The sequence below is a fragment of the Anthonomus grandis genome, chromosome 4 (assembly GCF_022605725.1).
Source record: "Anthonomus grandis grandis chromosome 4, icAntGran1.3, whole genome shotgun sequence".
Classification (NCBI taxonomy): Eukaryota; Metazoa; Arthropoda; class Insecta; order Coleoptera; family Curculionidae; genus Anthonomus; species Anthonomus grandis.
In genome coordinates, this window is record NC_065549.1 from 32,289,214 (window position 1) to 32,310,859 (window position 21,646).

At 32.5% G+C, this 21,646-nt stretch overlaps 1 protein-coding gene across 13 annotated transcripts in view; it reads right to left on the reverse strand.

Annotated features, from left to right (window-relative positions):
* Window positions 1-15,313: 15,313 nt before the first annotated feature.
* The window catches only part of LOC126735053 (uncharacterized protein CG45076-like), a 374,536-nt gene continuing 368,203 nt past the window's right edge, over window positions 15,314-21,646 (reverse strand). For all 13 annotated transcript variants that reach the window (XM_050438947.1, XM_050438938.1, XM_050438937.1 and 10 more), the window contains one exon: window positions 15,314-16,269. In XM_050438947.1, the coding sequence (XP_050294904.1) occupies window positions 15,496-16,269 (774 nt within the window). In that variant the 3' untranslated portion in view covers window positions 15,314-15,495. The remainder of the gene's footprint in view (window positions 16,270-21,646) is intronic.

Genomic DNA, 21,646 nt, shown 5'->3' on the forward strand with positions numbered 1-21,646 from the left:
GTTTTAAAGGGTATTTATGTAACAACCGACAACGCCGCTTTTGCCCCTCCATTTTTTGTACTAGCCACGCTGCGACGTGGAGAAAAGAGAGATCTGTGTGTGTTCTAGAAGGGTCGTCCCGCTAGAATCTTTTTGTCGCGCTTTATTTGTAATTTTTGAAGTAAAAATTATAGTTTCTGTCAGTAAAGTGCAGCACAGTTTTCATTCATACAGTCCACTACTTTGAGCTAACACTACCTTTAACGTAAGATCAATTGCAACTTGAAAATATTCCGAAAGGTAATTAGAATTTCACACGTTTTATTCTCTTCACCGATGAAGCTGGCTTTGGACATGATGGTTTAATAAACCTTCATAATGAACATTATTGGTGCGAAGAAAACCCTTTATGTAGATATAGAACATTTTCAGAATAAATTTCCTCTCAATGTGTGGGCCGCTAATGTCAACGATCATTCAATAGGGCCACATTTTTTCCCGCAAAGGCTAAATGGTAAGTTCTACTTAATTTTTTTTAAAAATGGGTTGCCCAATCTACTAGATAATGTTCCTCTTCAAATAAGACGTGAAATGTGGCTGCCAAGACGATACTCTACCCCATTTCAATGGAGCAGTGAGAGAACATTTATATCAAAATTTTCCTGAAAGATGGATTGGACGCGGTGGGTTTGTGCAATGGCCTCCCAGATCGCCAGATCTAAACGCTGTGAATTTTTTCATTAAGCGTTACCTAAAATCTCTTGTTTATAAGGTTTCTGTAAATAACCGTGAAAAGCTGAGGCAACGGATAATTGATAATTGCAAAATAATTAAACAGAAGGAAGGCATATTCTCTAGGATTTGTTGGAACTTCTTAAAATTAAATTAGGTGTGCTATCGTAAATAGTTATCATATTTAACAAATTACTTTTTAACAATGCATGTTTTCAAGGCTTGCTGTGTTAATTTTGAAAATACGAATTTTTAATTATTAAAGATTGGAAATTTGTCAAAATTTGTCCCATTTTTAAATCGGGAGAAAAAAATGTGGTGGAAAACTATCGTCCAATTTCCATACTATTAAACATTTCTAAAGTCTTTTAAATTTGCCTATATACGAAGTAAATGATTTAATTTTACCAATCCAGCATGGTTTCTTTCAATCCAGATCTACAGTAACTAATTTAACATAATTTCTTCAGACTGCATATGAGGCTATAAATAATAAATGTCAACTAGACGTAATTTACACGGACTTCGCCAAAGCCTCTGATGAGATCAGTACCTCAGAGGTAAACTCTACTAAGTCCACTTTTTACCAAAATTGAGTTTTCTGTACTAAGTCACATAACTTTTAATACTTTATTAAAAAAATAATACCAAACTCTAGATTTTAAGTCTTGATATAGTTTTTATTCATCATATTTAGCAGGTTTAGGCTTGTCTACTAACGTGGAACCTTTTAATAATTCGGTAAATTAAATTTAGTGTTTTGCTAGCTTCTAATGAATGTGGACGTTTTACGCGGTTATGTCTTCGAGAACTGCGAAAATTTTTGCAGCTTTAGAAAACTGTAAATTTCTGGATATAAGTGAGGATGTGCCAAATACAAATATGTAAATTTTTTTTGCTCTTAGTTGGTTTAATTGTTTTGCTCCAACCGACAAGAAAATCGTACATTGAACGAAAATATTCATGCGCAATAGGCGAAATAAGTGCGCAGTACGTTTATTTTTGTTATTGCGTTATAGTTATTTACCTAACTAATGCGGAAAGTGGTACTTTTCCGCACGCGATGGCAGTTGCACGACGCGAAGCGGAGTTCGGACAAGCCATTAAGTTGCGGAAAAGGCACTTTCGAGCAAGTTAAGTACAAAATTTTTCGTTTGAGTTGACTTGAGTTTGACTCTTTAAAAAAAAACTGAGAGTTAATAAACAAAAAAAAAGAATAATTATTACCCTAAATCGACTTGACAAAAAATAACACACTGTACCTATTTTTTTTAACAAAAGTATTATATTCTTTAAATATTATAAAACAACATAGTTATAAACGAAATTAAGAAAATATTAAAAATCGGGAATTTTTGGTGCGAAAAAGTGTACTTTTCAGGACACTCGTAGGAAAAAATAATACCGTAACGCAACGGTTTTCTCATCGCTTAGAACAAACCTATCATTATGGGCTATTTATCAGTTAAACAAAATATTCTTTAGTTTAGTAGATAATACAATGTCTTTTAGGCGATACCAGAGATGCTTTTTCAAGTGATTTGGATACATCTTGTCTAGTGGGAAGCCCAGAATCACTGGTTCACGCAGTGGATATTGACACCATAGGTAAGAACACTTAAAACAATTTTACAATAGCGCTAATATAATGCATTATTTTCCGTCGCTAAATGTTTGTAGTAGTAATTAAACTAAGAGGCTTGTTATTGCAGAGAACAAAAATGCGTCGCCGTCGCCTAAAAAATTGGTCCACCTTACTGAATATCTAGCTGTTCGGAAAAGAACTACTGTGCTGTCTAATCCTATAAGTATGTATATCACGTCAACGTAATAATTTTATATTTTAATTAGTATCATCTGGAAAGAGCTAACACAAATTATTATATTTTAGTGGCTAATTCTAGTCTTAGTCCCAAAGAACCCCAGTCACTCTCATTAAAAAAAGGAAATGTGACTGAAGCTAAACAAGTACCAGTGCACAGCTTCATACAAGTTTTAAAAAAGGTAAATATAATAATATTGAGAAGTTTTATTAAGGGACTAATTTTACTGTACTTTTTTTAGAATTTGAAACCCTATACAAAAAAGTATCTACAGAGCTTGTTTGTCCCCAACCAGAGTCTCCAATCGTTTGTATTCCGAGTTCATCTTCGAGCAGGATCGACCCAGAAGCAATCGATGAGAATTTATGGGAAAACTCAGATGACAACCTAAAGGACCCCAATTATCAACAGGTAAATAGCGAAAGTGATTCTGACACAAGCAACGATGTAACAGGCGTCACAAATATGACGGAAAATGATTATGGAGAGGGCTCACAAGAAGACTTAATGGAAGTTCGAAAAGGAAGAAAACGTTAAAGAAACACCGCCAATTGGAAAGCCAATATCAGAAAACAAAAATGCCTTTCCGGAGAGGAGCATATGTCTAAACAGAATCCTTTTTTAGAAGCGAAATCTCTAAAAATACCTTGCAACGATGTTTGCAGGCAAAAATGGTAAAATTGCCCTACAAAAATTAGCCAAGAAGAGAGAGAAAACATATTTGCAAATTGTTGGTCAACTTCAAAATTAATTGATCATAAACGCCAGTTTGTTGCTTCATGTGTTAATTTAGTGGAAATGAAAAGACGGCGAGAACGAACTGGAGAAAAAGCAAACAAGAAAAGTAACACCAAAGAATTCTTTTTGACTGTTCAAAAACGATGGGTGCAAGTTTGTAAAACATTTTTTTTGAATACCTTAGGGATCTCGCAAGCTTTCGTTTCAACGGAATTAGCAAATAGAGGTGATGGAGGCATAGTGGAATCAGATAAGCGTGGAAAAAACACTCCTTCAAATAAAATATCATTTGAGTTAAAGGACACTATAAGAAATCATATTTTAAAATTTCCGACTGTAGAATCCCATTATAGTAGAGAACGATCATCAAGAAGATACCTTGATAGTAATTTAAATATAACAAAAATGTACGAGGCTTACAAACAGGAAATGTTGGACCAACATACACTCGAAGTTGATATTCCTAAACCGTGGTTATACAGTAAAATATTTAACAATGAATTTAACTAAAAGAGTACGATTTACACTTGAGTGATTCAAGTAATCGGTATTTTTTAAAGGCACAAGATAAGTCTCAGGCTAAAGAAAATCAAAACATAGGGTGATTATGGTCGACGTAGAAAAATGTTTGCCAACTCCCGTTTTAACAAATGCTTAAAGTCTTTACTCTCTTAAATTATGGACATTTAACTACACAATTAAAGATTGTTTAAAAAACCTCACAACCTATTGCATATGGGATGAGAGCGTCGCTGGACGTGGTGGAAATGAAATGGCGTCATGTTTACTTAAATGGGCATTAACTAATATTGACGAGTCTATTGAAGAACTTACAATTTGGTCCGATAACTGCCCCTCTCAAAACCGAAATATGAGCTCTCTTTTGGCTTATTTTACCATTTTAAAATACATTCCAACATTAAAAGTTATAAATTATAAATACCTACTTAGAGGGCATAACCACTTAGAAGTAGATAGTGACCACTCTTTAATTGAAAGAGAGAGAAAAAAAATAACAAAATTTTAGATTATGACCCCATGGGACTGGCAACAGTTAGTTCGCCTTGCCAGTTATAAAAATCCGTTTAATGTTATTAAGATGGAGATATCGGATTTCAAAAATTTTTTGTCGTTACTTCAAGGGACCAATGCTCCATTTTTACAGAGAAAAAAACTGGAAACCGTAGAAGATTTTAAAATATCGCAGCTGGTTCATATTCAGGTTTGTTCTGACCAATTTGGAAAGGTTTTAAGTAAGACCAGTATAAATGCTACTAATTTTAAGATACTTGATTTAAATAGAGTATCCCATAAGTCAGTTTTCCCAAAAGAAATTCCAGTTATAAGAGACCTACCAAAATCAGTCAGTGAGAAAAAATACAAAGACCTTCAAAATTTATTACAGTGGGTTCCAAGAATATTTCATCCTTTTTACCAAAATCTTCCTTACACCGATAAAAAAACAGAGGATGATAGTGAAAATTAGTTTTTTTCCGTACTTGCTAGCACCAAGATTTGTTTGTATGGTTAATCTTAAGTTGTCTGCCAATATTGCTATGTTATAGGTTTTCTTATACTTTTAAGAACATGTATTAATTTTGTTTTGTTCATCCAGTATTTCTATTTTTTATTTAAGAAATAAACTAGACTTTTATTTAAATATTTTTTGAGTTTATTCTATAATATTTTGGTGTTATTATTAGGTTTTTAATAATATTTGTTAAATTAAAAAAATTGAAATCTCTTGCAGAGGTTAATACTTCCCTGTATAATTAATAATACATCCTTTTAAGAAACACTTTGTTTTTTTTTATTGCCTAATTAAATAATTTTGTGAAATATAGATTTTAAAATAACAGTACTAAAAGCAAACTGTAAAAAAATATTCCGAGGCACAAAAAACTAAGTCACCAAATCAGTTTTAAAAATATACTATGTCCACACTTTTTTTTCCAAAGAGCAAAATACCAAGTCCACTAAAACAAATTTGTTTTTGTTTTTTTTTTAAGACATAAACATTGTGACTCTAAAGTAATCATATTACTGTCTATACAAATATGAATTTAAAAACTATAAAAATGTAAAAAATATGGCAACATATTCAATTCTGTTTTCTTATTTTTGCTCTCCTGCAAAATTACATTTATGTGACTTAGTACAGTTTACCTCTGCGTTACTGAGATGGAAAATGGTTTTGGACATGGACTCAGGCTTGGTTTTCATTCTAATCTTGTACAATTTTTTGCTTCCTATCTGACAGATAGACATCAGTTTGTAGAGTATAATGGGCTTAGCTCATATGTTTATAAAGCATATAGCGCTGCTCCTCCGGGTAGCAATCTTGACTTTTTTTTGTTTTCCTATTTTATTAATGACATATCTATTAACATTTTAAGCAATAATCTTTTGTTTGTTGACGACCTAAAAATATTTCGCATTGTAACTAATTGGGATGACTGTTTGCTTCTCCAAAATGATATTAATTTAATCTATAACTGATGCAAGATTAATAGGCTTAAGTCTGAATGTCGATCTCTTTAATGTTTTTTCGTCATTTTAAAAAATTATTGTCAAATAATATCGTAAACTTATTTAGTTAATATGCCTCTTATATTTTTTTCCTGAATATATTTTATGATTACCTATAAGTTATGTTTTAATATATTATTTTTTTATAATATATGCATTGTTATTACCTATATTTTCATATATTGTCTTAGTGATCAGGATTAGATTCCTACTGGAAATAAATATATTTGAATTTGAATTGATTTGAATATTTACAATCTGATCATAATTTTGTATCTGGTTTATACAAAACGAGATTCATGTCGTCGCTCTCGTTGTTTCGTAGGAAAGGATGACGGGGTGTGAATGACTCTCTTCACTGAAAAAAAGTGCATTATTGATCTACTAAGGCTTAAGTGTAGTGGTATTAATACCACCCTCTGAAAGTTATAGATGCAAATACTTTTGTAAGAAAACCAAAGTTGTAAGAAATATAAAGAATATAATATAAAAGAAGCAAAACAAATTAAAAGGGAGAAGGCAAAGTTCCTACAATATCTATTTAAAAAAAGCATTAGGAACGAGAAAAACTAAGAGTAATATAAATTACTATAAACACCAATTTTTTTCTGCTACCGAAGAAAACCATAAAAACCAAATAACGTTACGCAAAATTGCGTTAAAAACATCAACATTAAATGTAAAAAGAATATGATCACTGTCAAAATTTTACTATCTAGTTTTATTTCAAATTTAATTCCTATTGAAAGAACTAATAAAACTAAATTAGCATACAATAATAATTTTATATATTCCTATAAGACAAAATAGATCAATAGATTGGTTGATCAAGAAGGTGGAGGCGCAAGGTTCCTATCCAACGATTTTTTAAAATACCAAGAATTATTTAACTCTGAACTACTAAGCTAAAATATGGTCATACTTCATCACACATTAACCACATATTAGCTTGTTACGCAATCATCTAAAAGTTTTGGAGAAATTCCAAATAAACTTTGCCAGATAGCCTTCTCGGTAAGATAAACGGTCCGATTAAATGCTGCTCGATAATTTGGGTCCAAACTTAATGGGATATTTGCTGGTGATAAGACACAACAGACCCATGTAAATTGTCTGCCCATAAACATAAATTGTGAGAGTTAATAATGCCGTTTTCTGAAAATCTAGCTTCATCAGTAAAAATAATTGATTCGATGCTGTTTCCAGCATATTCATGTCTGTCCAAAATCTAATTTGAAAATTTCATTTGTGCTGAAAATTCTTCAAGAAGAGTGCATTAAATGTTTATACGTGGTAAGGATGCAAGTGCTGTTCTTTAAAAATTCGATGTACTGTAGATTTTAAGGAAGCAAACTAAACTGCTAGTTCTCACACACTTGTTGAAAATCTGCCTTAACAGTATTTAAAATATTTTCTTTTGCATCCCCACTATGATTCAGGTTATTTTCATAATTACGTTTAGCTTCTTTAAACGTTCTTAAAATTATGCACAGCATTAATTTAATAAGCAAATTAAAAAAAACAATAAATTATAATTTTTACTAGTTTCGTTCTGACGACAAACATTATCCCATAAAGAAACACACCCACCCACCCTTATTGCATTGAGACTAACAAATACCCTACACTAGCAAGGAGTTCGGAAATATGTAAAAGTAGTTTAATACGAATTTGATTTTAATAATTGATCTTTATACAGTATCTTTTATAGTTTGGAAGTGGTCACGTGCATAAATGAGTAATATTTAAAAGCGCAATATCAACTGTATATGTTATTATATTTCTATATATTTTTGGTTTACTTCTGTCTCTATTCCCTTTTCTGCTTTTATTCTTCCTTTTAAGTCAGTTTTTTGATACTTTTCTCCTTATAAGTTTGATATATTTCTAAGGTAGTTCTATTAATATATAAACTCTTAGGTTTGATTTTGCTATGTAGGTAGAATAGAACTTGTATGACATACAAGAGTGTATTACAATAACTTTTATTTTCCCAATATAGGCGCTTTTGACTTGAATAAACTTAGGTCAAATATATACTTAAAAAAATATTCAACCTACTTCTTATATTATATTCGAAACAGATTTGTATTTCAAATAATTATACAGGGTATTATTTAAGTACGTGGCCAAACTCCAGAAGGTGACATTTCACCCCTTGGATTACTTAAAATATTAGGTTGTTAATGAAATTTTGCGATAAAGCTAGACGAGCCTACAATAAGAATAAAACTCAACCCAAACTCCAGTATTACGCAGAATTAAGAAATTATACTAAACATGCAATATTAAGAGAAAAGGCCGCTTATCTTAACCAACTTTCTTTAAAAAAAGGAAAAGAATTTTGGCAACAGCTAAGAAATTAAAATTAACTAACAAGAATATTAATCATGATCTGCCACCTCATCTTAAAAACCCTTCTGAAATAAATAAACAATTTTTATCAAGTATACATATTGGGGCCACAACCTCTGTGAGAAAATAAATTTCTATCTTTCTAATAAACATGATAATACAGGTCGAACTTTTGATTTTGCAATTTTAAACTTGAATATGATTGAAAGACTTATAAACCAAATAAATACCAAAGCTATCGGGAAGGATGGAATTTCTGGTAAAGATCTTCAAATCTGCCTTCCAAACATAATAGGCCCTTTAGCAAATATAATAAATACATGTCTATTGCAGGGTGTGTTTCCAGATATCTGGAAGAAGAGCATAGTTAGGCCGATTCCAAAAACTGCAGAACTAGCTAGTGTTAACGATCTTAGACCTATCAGCATACTACCGGCTATGTCAAAAGTTATTGAAAAATTCATCTCCGAACAAATTAGTAACTTCTCAGAAAATTTAAAATAATTCCAAGCTGTCAGTCAGCCTTTAAAAAGCAGTTTAGTACGTCATCGTGTTTGGTTAAAGTCTTTAACGACATTAAACATAATGAGGATGAAAAGTCATCAACACTTCTTAAAATGTTAGACTTTAGTAAATCATTTGACAACTTGGATCATAAAATGATGCTTGCGAACTGCAGTACTATAATTTTTCCAAGCCCGTAATAAACTTTTTTTCAAATTTATTGCTTAATAGAGCGTGTTGTGTGTCAATTGCAACCGAATCCGCAGTAATCAAATCAAAATATAAACCAATAACAAAAGTCGTCCCCCAAGGATCAATCTCCACTTTTATTTTCTATTTATGTACCAGACATACATAGCTGTCTTTTTTATAGCACACTACATCAATGTGCAGACGATTCGCAACTTTATATGTCAATTAACCGTGAAGATCTGATAGACTGTAATCTTAAAATAAATCAAGATTTAACGAGAATATTTAATTATGCCAATGATCATAATGTTAACATCAATGCTACGAAATCCCAGGCACAGAGGACCTGAAAAATAATATGTCAATTATCTTAAATAGCGAACTCATTCCTTTTAAATCGGAAGTATAAAACCTGGGCATAATTATTGACGAAACAACAAAATTTGAAACTCACATCAACAATAAATTAAAAGCAGCTTACTATCGCCTAAAAAATGTATATCACCTAAAAAACTGTCTACCCTCAAAAATTAAATACTTTGTGATACTCTAATTTCATCATTATTTGATTATGGAAATGTGGCATACTCCGACTCTATAACAAGTTTATATGAAAAAAAATCAGAAATTACAAAACACATGCACAAGATTCTCTTTTAACATCCCCAATAGAGATCGTATAACTCCACATCTAAATAATAACAAAATTTTAACCATGGAAAATAGAAGGAAGCTTGATATGTACTGCTTTGTCTATAGAATAATCAAGATTGGAAAACCAGAGTATCTGCATGATTGTTTAATGCCACTACCACACACTGCTCATGAAACTAGAAACATTAATTTATGTAGAGTTCCTCTTTAAGCGACGACAAACTTTCAAAAATCATTTAGATACAGGGCGTGTAAGATTTGGATGAAAATTTTACATTAATAATTTTTCAAAAACATGTGAAATTAATGCTCCTGCAGACTCAATTATACAGGGTGTCCCAGCGAGAACGAAACAGAGGTATTTTTGGTATTAAAAAAAAATTTTTTTAAAAAAATCTCGAACACGTCGATTTTATTTTCGAGGGGGACAACTTTTCCTTACCAAGACACCCTCATACCAGTAACCCTCTTCGAGGGGGTGGGATCACCCCCAAAATCTTAAATAGAAAGAGGGGTCGTGTGATACCTTATTTTAAAGGTCTTTTAATTCTGAATATAACTGCCAAATTTGAAGTGGCTAAAATTTTTTATCCGGATATGACAGCTTCTCAAAATTGTAGAAACAGCGAAAATGAAAAAGGTATTTTGAACTCTGTTTTGGATAATATTTTTAAAAGAATAAGGAAGTCCTAATTTCAAAGGGGTCACTTATTAATTAAGAGGCCATCCTAATACCTGGAACCCTTTACGAGGGGTTGAAAGCACCCCTTAAATCTTAAATAGAAAAAGAGGTCGTGTCATTCCTTATTTTGAAGGCCATTTTACTCTGAATTTAAATGGTGACTTCTGAGTGACTGATGGATATCTTGTTGATATAAAAATAGCAAGAAATACAATCTTTACTGCCAGTAAAAGTGGAGAGATAAGAAGTACCTACCCTTTTCCTTTTGTGTCTTTTAAATAAAACAAGTTTATTTAAATTACGTCAATTTATTAAATATTCAAATTGTGCCCCGCCTACTTCCATGCAGGAATACAGGTTTTGCTCAAAACGATGCCTGATGTTTTGTAGAACTTCAGGTGTTATCATCTGAAACTCATTTATAATTCTCTGGCGTAAGTCTTCTAGGGTGTCTGGTTGGGTAGCGTAAACTTTTGTTTTTAAATGCCCCCATAAAAAAAATCTAATGGGGTTAAATCGGGTGACCTAGCTGGCCATTCCATAAAAGGTCCTCTCCTTCCAATCCAACGATCAGGAAATATCTCATCAAGATATTGCCTCACACCAGCAGCATAATGTGGAGGCGCTCCGTCTTGTTGGAAAACGACTTGATCATCATCAGAATGATTTCCGCCTTCCATTATTTCTACTATTCTTGGATATACGGCATTTTCCAAGAGATCTCGGTACATTTCTCCATTCAATTTTCCGGGCAGAAAAAACGGACCAACAATGGAGCCGCCCAAGATTCCCGCCCAAACATTTAACTTCTCAGGGAACTGGGTATGAACTTCACGAAACTGGCCCGGATTTGCATTTGACCAGTAGCGGCAGTTATGACGATTTACGTTGCTATTAAGAAAAAAGTACATTCATCTGAAAAGCAAATGTTGTAAATAAGACGCGGATTAACAGTTATCATATCACTAAGCGATTCACAAAATTGCACTCGTCTGTCAAAATCGTCCTCATTCAGTTCTTGAACCAGATGAATTTCGTAAGCATGGAATTTATTATGCTTAAGTATCCTATGAACACTACTTTTGCTTACTCCTGTACTCGTCGCCAATTTTCTGACACTTATTCCTGGCTCGGCATGAAGTTGACCTAGGACAGTTATTTGCATTGCTTCATTGACAACAACAGCATTTTGAACCTCACGCTTTTTATTTAAGACACTGCCAGATTCGCTACATTTAGCAACTATTTCTAGAACGTATTTTCTGTTGACTCGTTTTTCTGGATGAAGGTCATTAAATTCTTGTACCGTTCTATTGGCACAATTGTTATGCCGGAAGAAAAACTCTATCATCTCAACCCTCTCTGCAGTAGAATAAACCATTGCTAACAGTGTTTCAACACGTAAAAGACTGGGTAATAATTTAAAACTATTTAAATAAATGCTGCTTTATGAAAAAAGTACCAATAATATTTAGCAAGCTAAATAAATTCTTCAGATACTTGTGTTTGCATTTTATTTGGTATTTTGTTTTTATTTATGATATGCTGATAAGGTGTAATAATAACATTAACAATACTAATAAATTTTTAATCATGTTTTAATGATCCAATAAAAAAAATTGTAAGAAAGGGTTTCAGGCATAAAAGTTTATTTAAAGCATTTTTTCCAGAATTTTATTTGGCTTTCATATCCAGAAGAAATCCATCAGTCACTCAGAAGTCACCATTTAAATTTAAAGTGAAAACGCTTTCAACATAAGATATAACACGATCCCTCTTTCTGTTTAAGATTTACGGGGTGCTTTCAACCCCTCGTAAAGGATTCCAGGTATTAGGTGGCCTCTTAATTAATAAGTGACCCCTTCGAAAATAGGATTGCAGGATAGTAATTGCAGGAGTAATTGCAGGATAGCCTGCAATTACTCCAAGTGAACTTAGTACCGACCAACAATACCTTTATGAAATCTGTACTGCAATTTCAACAGGAAACATTTATTTGAGTTTGTCGCAGAGAGGACCGGGAAAATTGAATCATTCCAGGTGGTTAACTACAGCCAATCGAATTTTGAGATTATATGTTGGTACCGAAAATCCATCAACAAATCTTAAAATTTTAACGCAATATATTATGAAAGTGTATGCTGTTTCATGGTTTGAAATAAATTCTAAACCTTCCTGTAGGCATGGCAGCAAACATGTTTTTGGAATTATTCAAAAATCCAGATTCTTACCAGAACAAATAAGAAATATTATTGATCCTGTCATTCAAAGAAACGGGTACTTCGCTCACCCAGAAAACATGTTGTTAGCTTTGCTCTCTGATAGTAGAAAAGCAGTAAGAGAATTAGGTTTAAGAAGACTGCTAAAATGTAGATAACACAGGCCATTAGGACTAAAAGTACGTGAGTTTAAGGTACCCTTATTAAATTTCAACGCCACAAACTACATTGACCTAATGGATTGGCAGTCGATAACAATTACCTTCCCTTACAGTGTCGATTTCCGACGGCAGCCTTATGGAAATGATCTCAGAAGTTCCAAGTGAAATTGACATTTTAAAGTTTCCATGCCATTCACAAGCAGTGGAACGCTGCGTCAAATTGGTAACTGAAGCATCAACTGCAGTCTGTGGCTTTGATGCACGTGATGGTTATGTAAGGTCCAAAATAGCTTCTAGAGCCGCATTGCCAATATTTGAAACAAAAAGTCAATATTATAAAGTTTTAGAGAACTAGAAAAATCATGAGCATATAATATAGTAGTGAGTTCTGGGTTATTTTCTTTTAAAAAAGTAGTTTCAATAAAATCTTAAAAGAAAATAAGCGAAGAGCTGCATAGAAATTTGGAAAAATTTTGATTTTTTTTTAAAATATTCATACCTCGTTGGGCAGAGAGAAATATTTAATTGTTTTGCAATTTTGCCTGTACTTGTATTGGGGCTACGCTTAACTTCATGTAAAACCGCTTCCATAATCTCCACTGTTCTTATTGTGGCAGGTCTTCCAATTACAGCAGCTGACCTTTGAAATGTACCTGATTCGCACAGCCTTTAATGTATTCTCACAAATATTCGTCTTATTTGTATATTGCGATAAGGGTATCTTTTTTGATAAATGCGCCTAGCTGCTCTAGAATTGCCTTCAGCCGTTCCATAGATAAAATGCAAATCGGCCATTTCTGTGTTTGTAAATTAAATCATTTTCCAATATTAGTAATTTTATTAGCTTAATACTTTTCGAAACACTTTAAATGATTGTAATGGTGATGTCAAGGCAGATTTGTTTGAATAGTAATTGTTTTTCCTTCCATGGCACTCTTATTTTTTGTTACTTTTAAAACATTAATGTTATAAATTATTACATTATGCGATTATTTTATGTTAATTTGTCTTATCGAAATTAGTTTTAATCTGTGCGAAAACATTCAAGCGACGACTTTCGTCTAATTTTCATTGCTTAATTAGTTTGGTGCTCTTAATATTTTATTATGTTATTTTCCCGAGGACATGCAATAAAGTGCTTTTAATTTTTTTATCTCGCAAATGAATGATGAACATATAGCTAAAAAACTCAGGAGACAAAAAAGTTGTATTTTTAGCTGCTCGAAATAAATAAAAACATTAAAAAAAAAGTCTGTGGCGCATAATTTTTTTGTCAAAAATATTGGTTAGGACGCCACTGGGCATAATTTTAATCTAATTAGGGCTAAATTAGCTGCTTACTGCCCTTAATATCACTATTAAATTTGAACAAAATGGACTGAAAGCTTATTAAGATATTTAGGAAAAAACGATTTTTAAAAATTGTTTGACACTGTATCTTAAAAAAGAAGTATTTCTGGACCTATATTTATGTAAACTTTTCATCTTAAAATTACACATTTTTTGGTTATTCTAATAAATCTGAATTTTCAAAAAAAAAACAGTTTAGCGCCGCATACCTACCTAGTTTTTCCCAATTAAAAACGCAAAGATTGCTGTGAATTAATAAAATATTTGTTTCTGTTTTAAATAGATTTTGTAGCGACTTTTTAGCATTTACTAGCATTTGCGTAACATCTATTAAACATCCAAGATTAATGATAAATTGGACTTTCACCTTTACCATCTAATTATTAACGATAAATTGAAGAGCTTTTAAAGTGTTTTTTGTCGGTATTTATAATACAATAGCAAGTTGGCCTTGGATTTGAGATATCATTGTTACGAATTGTCACGGCAATATGTCAGTTTCTGATATAATTCGAGTTATTCAGACATTTTGCAATAATAATAGTTATTCAGACAATTTTGTCAGCAACAAATGGGTGGGCACTTTAAGCATTTTGTGCCTTAATAAATTGACATGTCAAATATCAAATAGTTTACTTGTTTTTTTCATTGGATAAGTCATGCATCACTACAGTCAATTTTACAGTGATGCGACGGCGGTGCTGCGATCAATCCAATATCAAGAGATATATAATAAAATTTCAATAATGCTGGTTTTTTGAAACTACTCACTATCGATTGTCTTATACCAAATTATTTGTAAAAAAATACACTTTTTAATTATGGTAATGAGTCACCCTAGCTCCATTTGAAAAAATTGAGTTGAGCGGAAAATACGATTTTGCAAACTTTAGACGCATCTAGGAAAGCTGTGAAAAACAAAAGACAGTCAATTATATTATAGGACTACTTGATGTAAAATTAACGATTTTAAATTATTCATGGCACTCTAGATTGAAATTTAAAAAAAAAAATTACATAATTTAAAGGTTATATGTCAAAAGTTGACATACGGGGTGTCATTTTTCTAAGATTGTAATTTCCTATCAAAATATGTTAAAAAAGTTGAGGGTCCCATTTAAAATAAGAAAGTCAGGATCATTTCCGGTTAAACCGGAAGGGACAGAAAACAACTGTATACGTCAGCCAATTCCAATTTGGATGCTACACCCACTTGTCAAATTCATTTTTTTTATTTAAAAATTAAAAAAGTTATAGGGGCGAACCATTTTCCTAAGACACCCGGTATATCATGTAAATGGGCCTAGAGATATTCTTAACAATGAATTCTTAAACAGTTCTGTTTTACATAAAAAAGGTGCTTTTTTCATATGATTAAGAAAACAATAGCAATGATGCACTTTGACAACACAACAAGAGTTTACTTACTAAATTGACAAACACAACAACAATATTATAGATATCATATAAATCCAATAATAAAAATAACAGTTATGTACATAATGAAATACAAAACGATCTTTTGAAATAAAAAATAAAAAAATATTATAAAATGTATATAATTAAAATTATTAATTTTATTCTTCATCAGACTGCTCTCCGGGCACGTCTTCAGCAATAGCCTGATCATCTTCATCTTCATCTTGTGGATCAATCACTGATGGTCCTAAGTCGTCTTCCATTGCTTTAGCTTCAGCTTCAAGTGCATCAAGTTCAGCTTGAGCTCTTTCCAGTTCGGCTATCTCTTCGTCCTGGCGGCGTAGCTCTTCTTCCTCAGCTTGTCTGGCTAATTCAGCTTCATCCACTTCTGGTTCGATTGGCTCTTCCTTTGAAGGTCCAAGATCAGATTCCATTGCTTTGGCTTCTTCTTCTAGCGCATCCAGCTCAGCCTGCGCTCTTTCAAGCTCTTCTAATTCAGCTTCTTGTTTTGCAAGTTCAGCTTCTTCAGCCTCGCGTCTTGCCGCTTCGGCATCCTCTTTCGCTTTTTCTGCTAATTCCGCTTCTTGTCGTGCTGCTTCAGCTAATTCTTGTTCTTGCCGTTCCAATTCGGCGAGTTCTTCTTCTTGACGTTTTAGTTCCTCGAGTTCAGCTTCTTGACGCCTATTTTCCTCTGCCTCCGCTTCTTTCTTCGCTTGCTCGGCTAACTCAGCCTCTTGTCTCGCAAGTTCGGCAAGCTCTTCGGCTTGTCGAGCGAGTTCTGCTTCTCTTTCCTCCTCGGCTTTACGAGCAATCTCTTCCAGTCTCAATTGAGCTTGAAGGGCCTCTTCTGCTTTTTCTGCTTCAAGTCGTTTTTGTTCTTCTAGACGAGCTTTTTCTTTTTCCTCTTCTTGCCTTCTTCTTTCAAGCTCAGCCTAAAATATGAAGAAAATAGATTAGATACATTAATTCTAAGCCATTCTGTTTTATAGTTTAGTATTTTGGAAATGACTCAAATGTGACTAAAGTAAATTATAAAAATTATTTTTAGTAAAATTTAAAAAACAATGAAATAAAAACAGTTTTAAAAATCTAGACAATTTTAGTTTCTTGACTTATAAAGTTGCTGCAATAAAAAAATTAGTAAGAAGTAGATGTTTTTTTGTAGGTTTTGTGCTAAACTAAAATTGATCACTAACAGTTTTCTTGTGGAAAATTGGGTACTTACAAAATAAGTGCCTTTATGAAAAGAAAGTGTTAAAAAAATTAGTAGAGAAACTTTAATCATCGAATTTTTGGTCAATTTGAAGACGAAATGTTAATAATAAGAACATGGGTTTCTAACGGCTTTGTTTTCGAGCACAAGCTCTATTACTAAAAAACACATTTCACAAACTGATGTTATGCTACTTTTTCAAAACATGCTGATAACATTATTTATATCTATATCACATAGGGCATTCATCAAAGGGCATAGGTAATTAAAATAAAATATGTTCTGTTATAATTCTTTAGAACAATATCATCATTTCTTCTAGTGCTGGCAGCGGCGGCTCATCAGGGTAAGCAAGGTAGGCGCCGTCTACCTTATAAAATTCACTTGTAAATTTGAAAAAAAATGACCATTATAATTTATATAATATAATCATTCTTTATAATGTAATATTAAAATATCTGATAAACCTCCTAGTCTAATGTTAATACGCATGCATCTATCGCCACTTTAAGTGAAACCTGAGCTAGTCTAAAGCGACTCGCCTCATAAAATCAAATGAATACGATATATATGGGAAGGCGATATTTCCAACCGCCTGTATTTAATAGTCTCTACGGCGGCAATCTCCTATACAAAACTTACAGCGGCCGACGTGAAACAAAATTATTCTATGCGACAAAAAGTGCACTGTGCGGGTATACACGATCCGGTTTCAACGGATGCGGTAGAAACGGATGCGTTTCTACCGCATAGGATATACGCGATACACACTGCGTTAAAAACGGATAGGTATTAAAAAAAATTCAAAAATTTGATTGCTTCGAGACTTTCATCGGGAAATAATGTTTTCATTGCAAGATTCTTCATCAAGAATTATTTGTGGTCTTGAAGCAAAAGATTTTTTGCGAGAGTCAGTATAACGTGAAAACATTGAAGGCATCCATATTTTGAAAGTGGTGTAGAAAAAAATCGACAAATTTCATACAAATATTCGGCAGTATCATAATAAGTTTTTTAATTATTACAGAATGTCTAAAAAATCATTTGGCGAATTGTTGACTGTGTTAAAACAAGATATATAATGTAATAATTTGGGTGAAAATAACTAAAAACGCGCGTTACAACCGGAACGTATATCGCGATACATTGAAGTACGTGTGTTGCCCAGGATGATCCGGTTATCCGGCGCGCGGTCTTGCCGCAGCAAGCTGCGGCGCTGATCCGTCGATCCGGCATTGACGCATCCATGTATCGTCTTCTATTAAAACCTATGTGTTGTCGTGACGATCCGGCGCCGGACCGTTTTCGCCGGACCGTTCATACCGGATCGTGTATACCCGGCCTTAGGCGGACAATTCGGGCGCCTTCGACCGTCTTCGTCAATTCGCTCGAAGCGCTCGTTCGTCGATCGATAAAGGGGAAAGGGCTGGTGATTTTAGAGTACGATTGTACTAAATCTAGCACAAATGGAAAAAAATTTAGCACGCAATACAAATTCTGTTTTCTTACTTAAATGTAAAAAATATTAAAATGTACATTTTTCATGGCAGTCTAGGTTTTTTGCTGTAAAATTTTCAAGCAATGACTACGATTTTTATAACGTATTTAATTTTTAGTACAATTGGGTGAGTTTCAGTATGATAATTAAATCACGGATGAGATGAGCCCTCGTTCAATGGAAAATTAATGGTGGGGCGGGATTTTGTGCTATTTGGCGTCTTTGTTACACTTATTTAAAACTACATAGGAGCAATAAAGATGGTGATGGTACTAATTAGTACTAATAATATGATAGGAGGAAAATACATCCAGATTTTTCTTGGCGGGGTTTTGTTTTTATTCATTAACGGTTTGTGGCTGGTTTCTTCCGTTTCTTTCAGCTTTGAACGATTTTTCTGCTGTCGTACATCGTATGGTTGCTTTTCCATTGAATTTTGAATTTGGTTTATATTAGATAAGTATAAGTATATTAGAATAATAATTGTGCTATTAAAGTTTGTAGAGGTAGTAGAGGTACCTATTAAGGGGTTGTATATTTTTGAGAATATTATAATATAGAGTAGAAAGTAGGTAATTTTTGTAGAAGTAGAGGTGCATACCTAACCTAGTTGTTTGATCCTTTTACTATTTTTTTTAGAATGGTCAATAATCTCGCCGAAACCCCTGTGCATGATGTAATTTGTTCTTTACAAGAAACCCCATTTTCCCGCCTAAATGAAAATGATCGTAGGGAAATATTTTCTATTGGTCGCCCTACACCCCCGATTTCAATTTTAAAACCTGACAAAAAGCAAGGCCAAGCATTCTCGCGATCCTTTAAGACCCAGTGGTTCGAAACCCATCAATGGTTATGTGGTAGTTATTTTAAACAAAGTTTGTTTTGTTGGCCTTGTATACTTTTAGGAGGTAATAGAAATAATGTTTGGGTGTCTCAGGGTTTTTGCGATTTAAAAAATCTGTCAGCTAGCATAAAAAAACATGAATCGTCAAAGGAGCATATGAGTAGCTACCTGAGTCTAAAGCGCTTGCAGAAAAATAGTAGCACTATACAGGATGCATTAAAAATACAGTCTTCTTTGTTTTTAAAATCCTATAACGAGGATGTAAGAAAAAATAGAAATTTATTGAGCTATTTGATTGATGTCACTTGTCATCTTGCAAAACAAGAATTATCTTTTAGAGGCCACAATGAAAAATCCGATTCTTTTAACACTGGCAATTTTCGTGAAACATTTAACTTGTTAATTAAACGTGACATCGAAATGCAAAACCATTTAAAAAAAATAGGCAATAATTTTTCTGGTTTGTCTAAGTTTATCCAAAACGATCTAATAGGTTGTATCTCTGAACATCTTTTGGAGACAATACATAAAGAAATAAAAAAAGCATTATTTTTTTCTGTACAAGCTGATGACACTACTGACATTTTAGAAAAATCACAATGCGCTATTTCGGTCAGATATGTAAACCAATCTGGTGACATTAAAGAGAGATTTTTGGGATTTTTTGATGTAAGTCAAGACAGAACGGCAGACGCGATGTACGAATTAATTGTTTCTGTTTTAAGTACAGAATGGAGCAAAAACTATTAAAAATTGCCGAATTTTTTTTTGCGAGCGTAACTTCAATTCCCGGCTTCTTCCATCAATCTGCAAAACGAACATTTATTTTGGACTCTATAGTTGGAAAAAGGATACCGACTGCTGTAGATACCAGATCGGCTTCACGTTCAAAAATCGGTCATCTTTTAGATTCAAAATGGAATGACTTAAAAAAAGTTTTTCAAACAATTATTGACGATCAATCTTCATCATCCGAGTCAATTAACGGGGCAAAGGGATATCTTAGATTTATGAAAGGTTTAGAATTTTCTTTTTTAACCGCGGCTTACAAAAATGTATTTGATATTACGGATCCACTATTTAGTATTTGGCAAAAAAAGTCTTTAGATATAGCTTATTGTCAAAAACAGGTATTTTTAACAAAAGACCGTCTACAGTCCTTGCGGAATGAATTAACCTTCGAACAATTTTTTGAAGAAGCAAAAATTAGAATTTCAGGCGATATGATAGATAGCGTGGATAATCCATAATCAGTTATCAGTTGAAAGACATTTTTCAACGCATAAAAACATATTCCCGAAATAAAATAGGTAATGAGCGCTTATCATCACTTGCTTTCATTACTTAATTTCCATCGAAAAGGAACTCTTTTACTCTTTACAGGGATCTGATAATTTTACAGATTTAATAATAAGTAGGTTTGCACTTTTAAAGGACAGAAGAATAAACCTTATTTATAAAAATTAGTTGTTTTACAACTAAAATAAAAAAACTAAAAAAAAAACAAACAAAAATTTTTAAAATGAAAAAAAACAAAAAAAAGTTAAAAAAATCAAAAATTAAAAACAAAATCTATGTTAAGTATAAGAATATTATGATATCTTTTAGTTATATAGTATTCAACTTTAATCTTTTTTAGAAATAGTATTAAAAAGAAGAAAACTACATAAGCTCAAAGGTGCATAATTAAATAACCATGCATTTTTGGTAAGTAAGTAAAAAAGATCTATGTTAATAAAAATTAATTTATTTGTATTTGTTTATAATATAGAAGAATATTTACTGCATCTTTGCATCTTATAGTAGGTATCTGTCAATAATAGTAGGTAGTGTATATATCTAAGGATTTAGTGAAATTAAATGAAATATGGATATAACACAAAAATTACGATCATAATTTAAATTCATACAACTTTGTAAAGGTGTGTTTCATTTTGTTTTTTTTTGTTTCCGCATTTTTTTTTTGATTGAAATCTAAATTTAAAAAAACATATTATTTTTAGGTAATTTTTTTTAAAAGATTTCGAAAACGTTATTTTTTTCTTAATTTTAGTAAATTATTAATGACAAGTGGCCGTGGCACCACAATTTTTTTTTTAAATCCCGAAAAAGCAGGGGGGGGGGGAGCTCGGGCTACTCGGTGTGCGCACTGTTATAATAATATGTCGCCTACCTTAGATTACAGGGCGCGAGCCGCCACTGAGTGCTGGTATGTTTTAGCTTGAAAACAAAGCCGTTACGGATGCATATTCATATGAACATTTCGCCTTCAAATTGATCAATGATTCAATGGTTAAATTTGTCTACATATTTTATTAATACCCTGTATAGTTAAAACAGTGATTTATATTTTCGATGAAAGACTAAAGCGGAAAAAAAACAAATTAATAGGTCTTATTGGTTTTTTATCTTACGATCTAGGTGATCGCTTAATTCGTTTTTTTGCGTCAATCTGCCTGCTAGAGGGTGGAAAATTAATTAAAAGGAATACTTTCTATTTGCTGCAAATTATATCTAAGTAACTATTTGCTGACTCAAGAGCAAGTCTTGGAACTAATGTTTGAGATTCTTTTTATAAGGCAATTAAAATATCTAATAGTTTTATTAATGGTTGCCAATTTAGTGTCTACTAAATGTCACTGTTTTTTTATTACATGGCTACTAATAACTGCAAAGAGATAGTTTTGTCTATCGGCCAAAATCAACCGACTAAAAATGTGGTATATTAGCTACAGACTGCAAGTAGTTGAACTG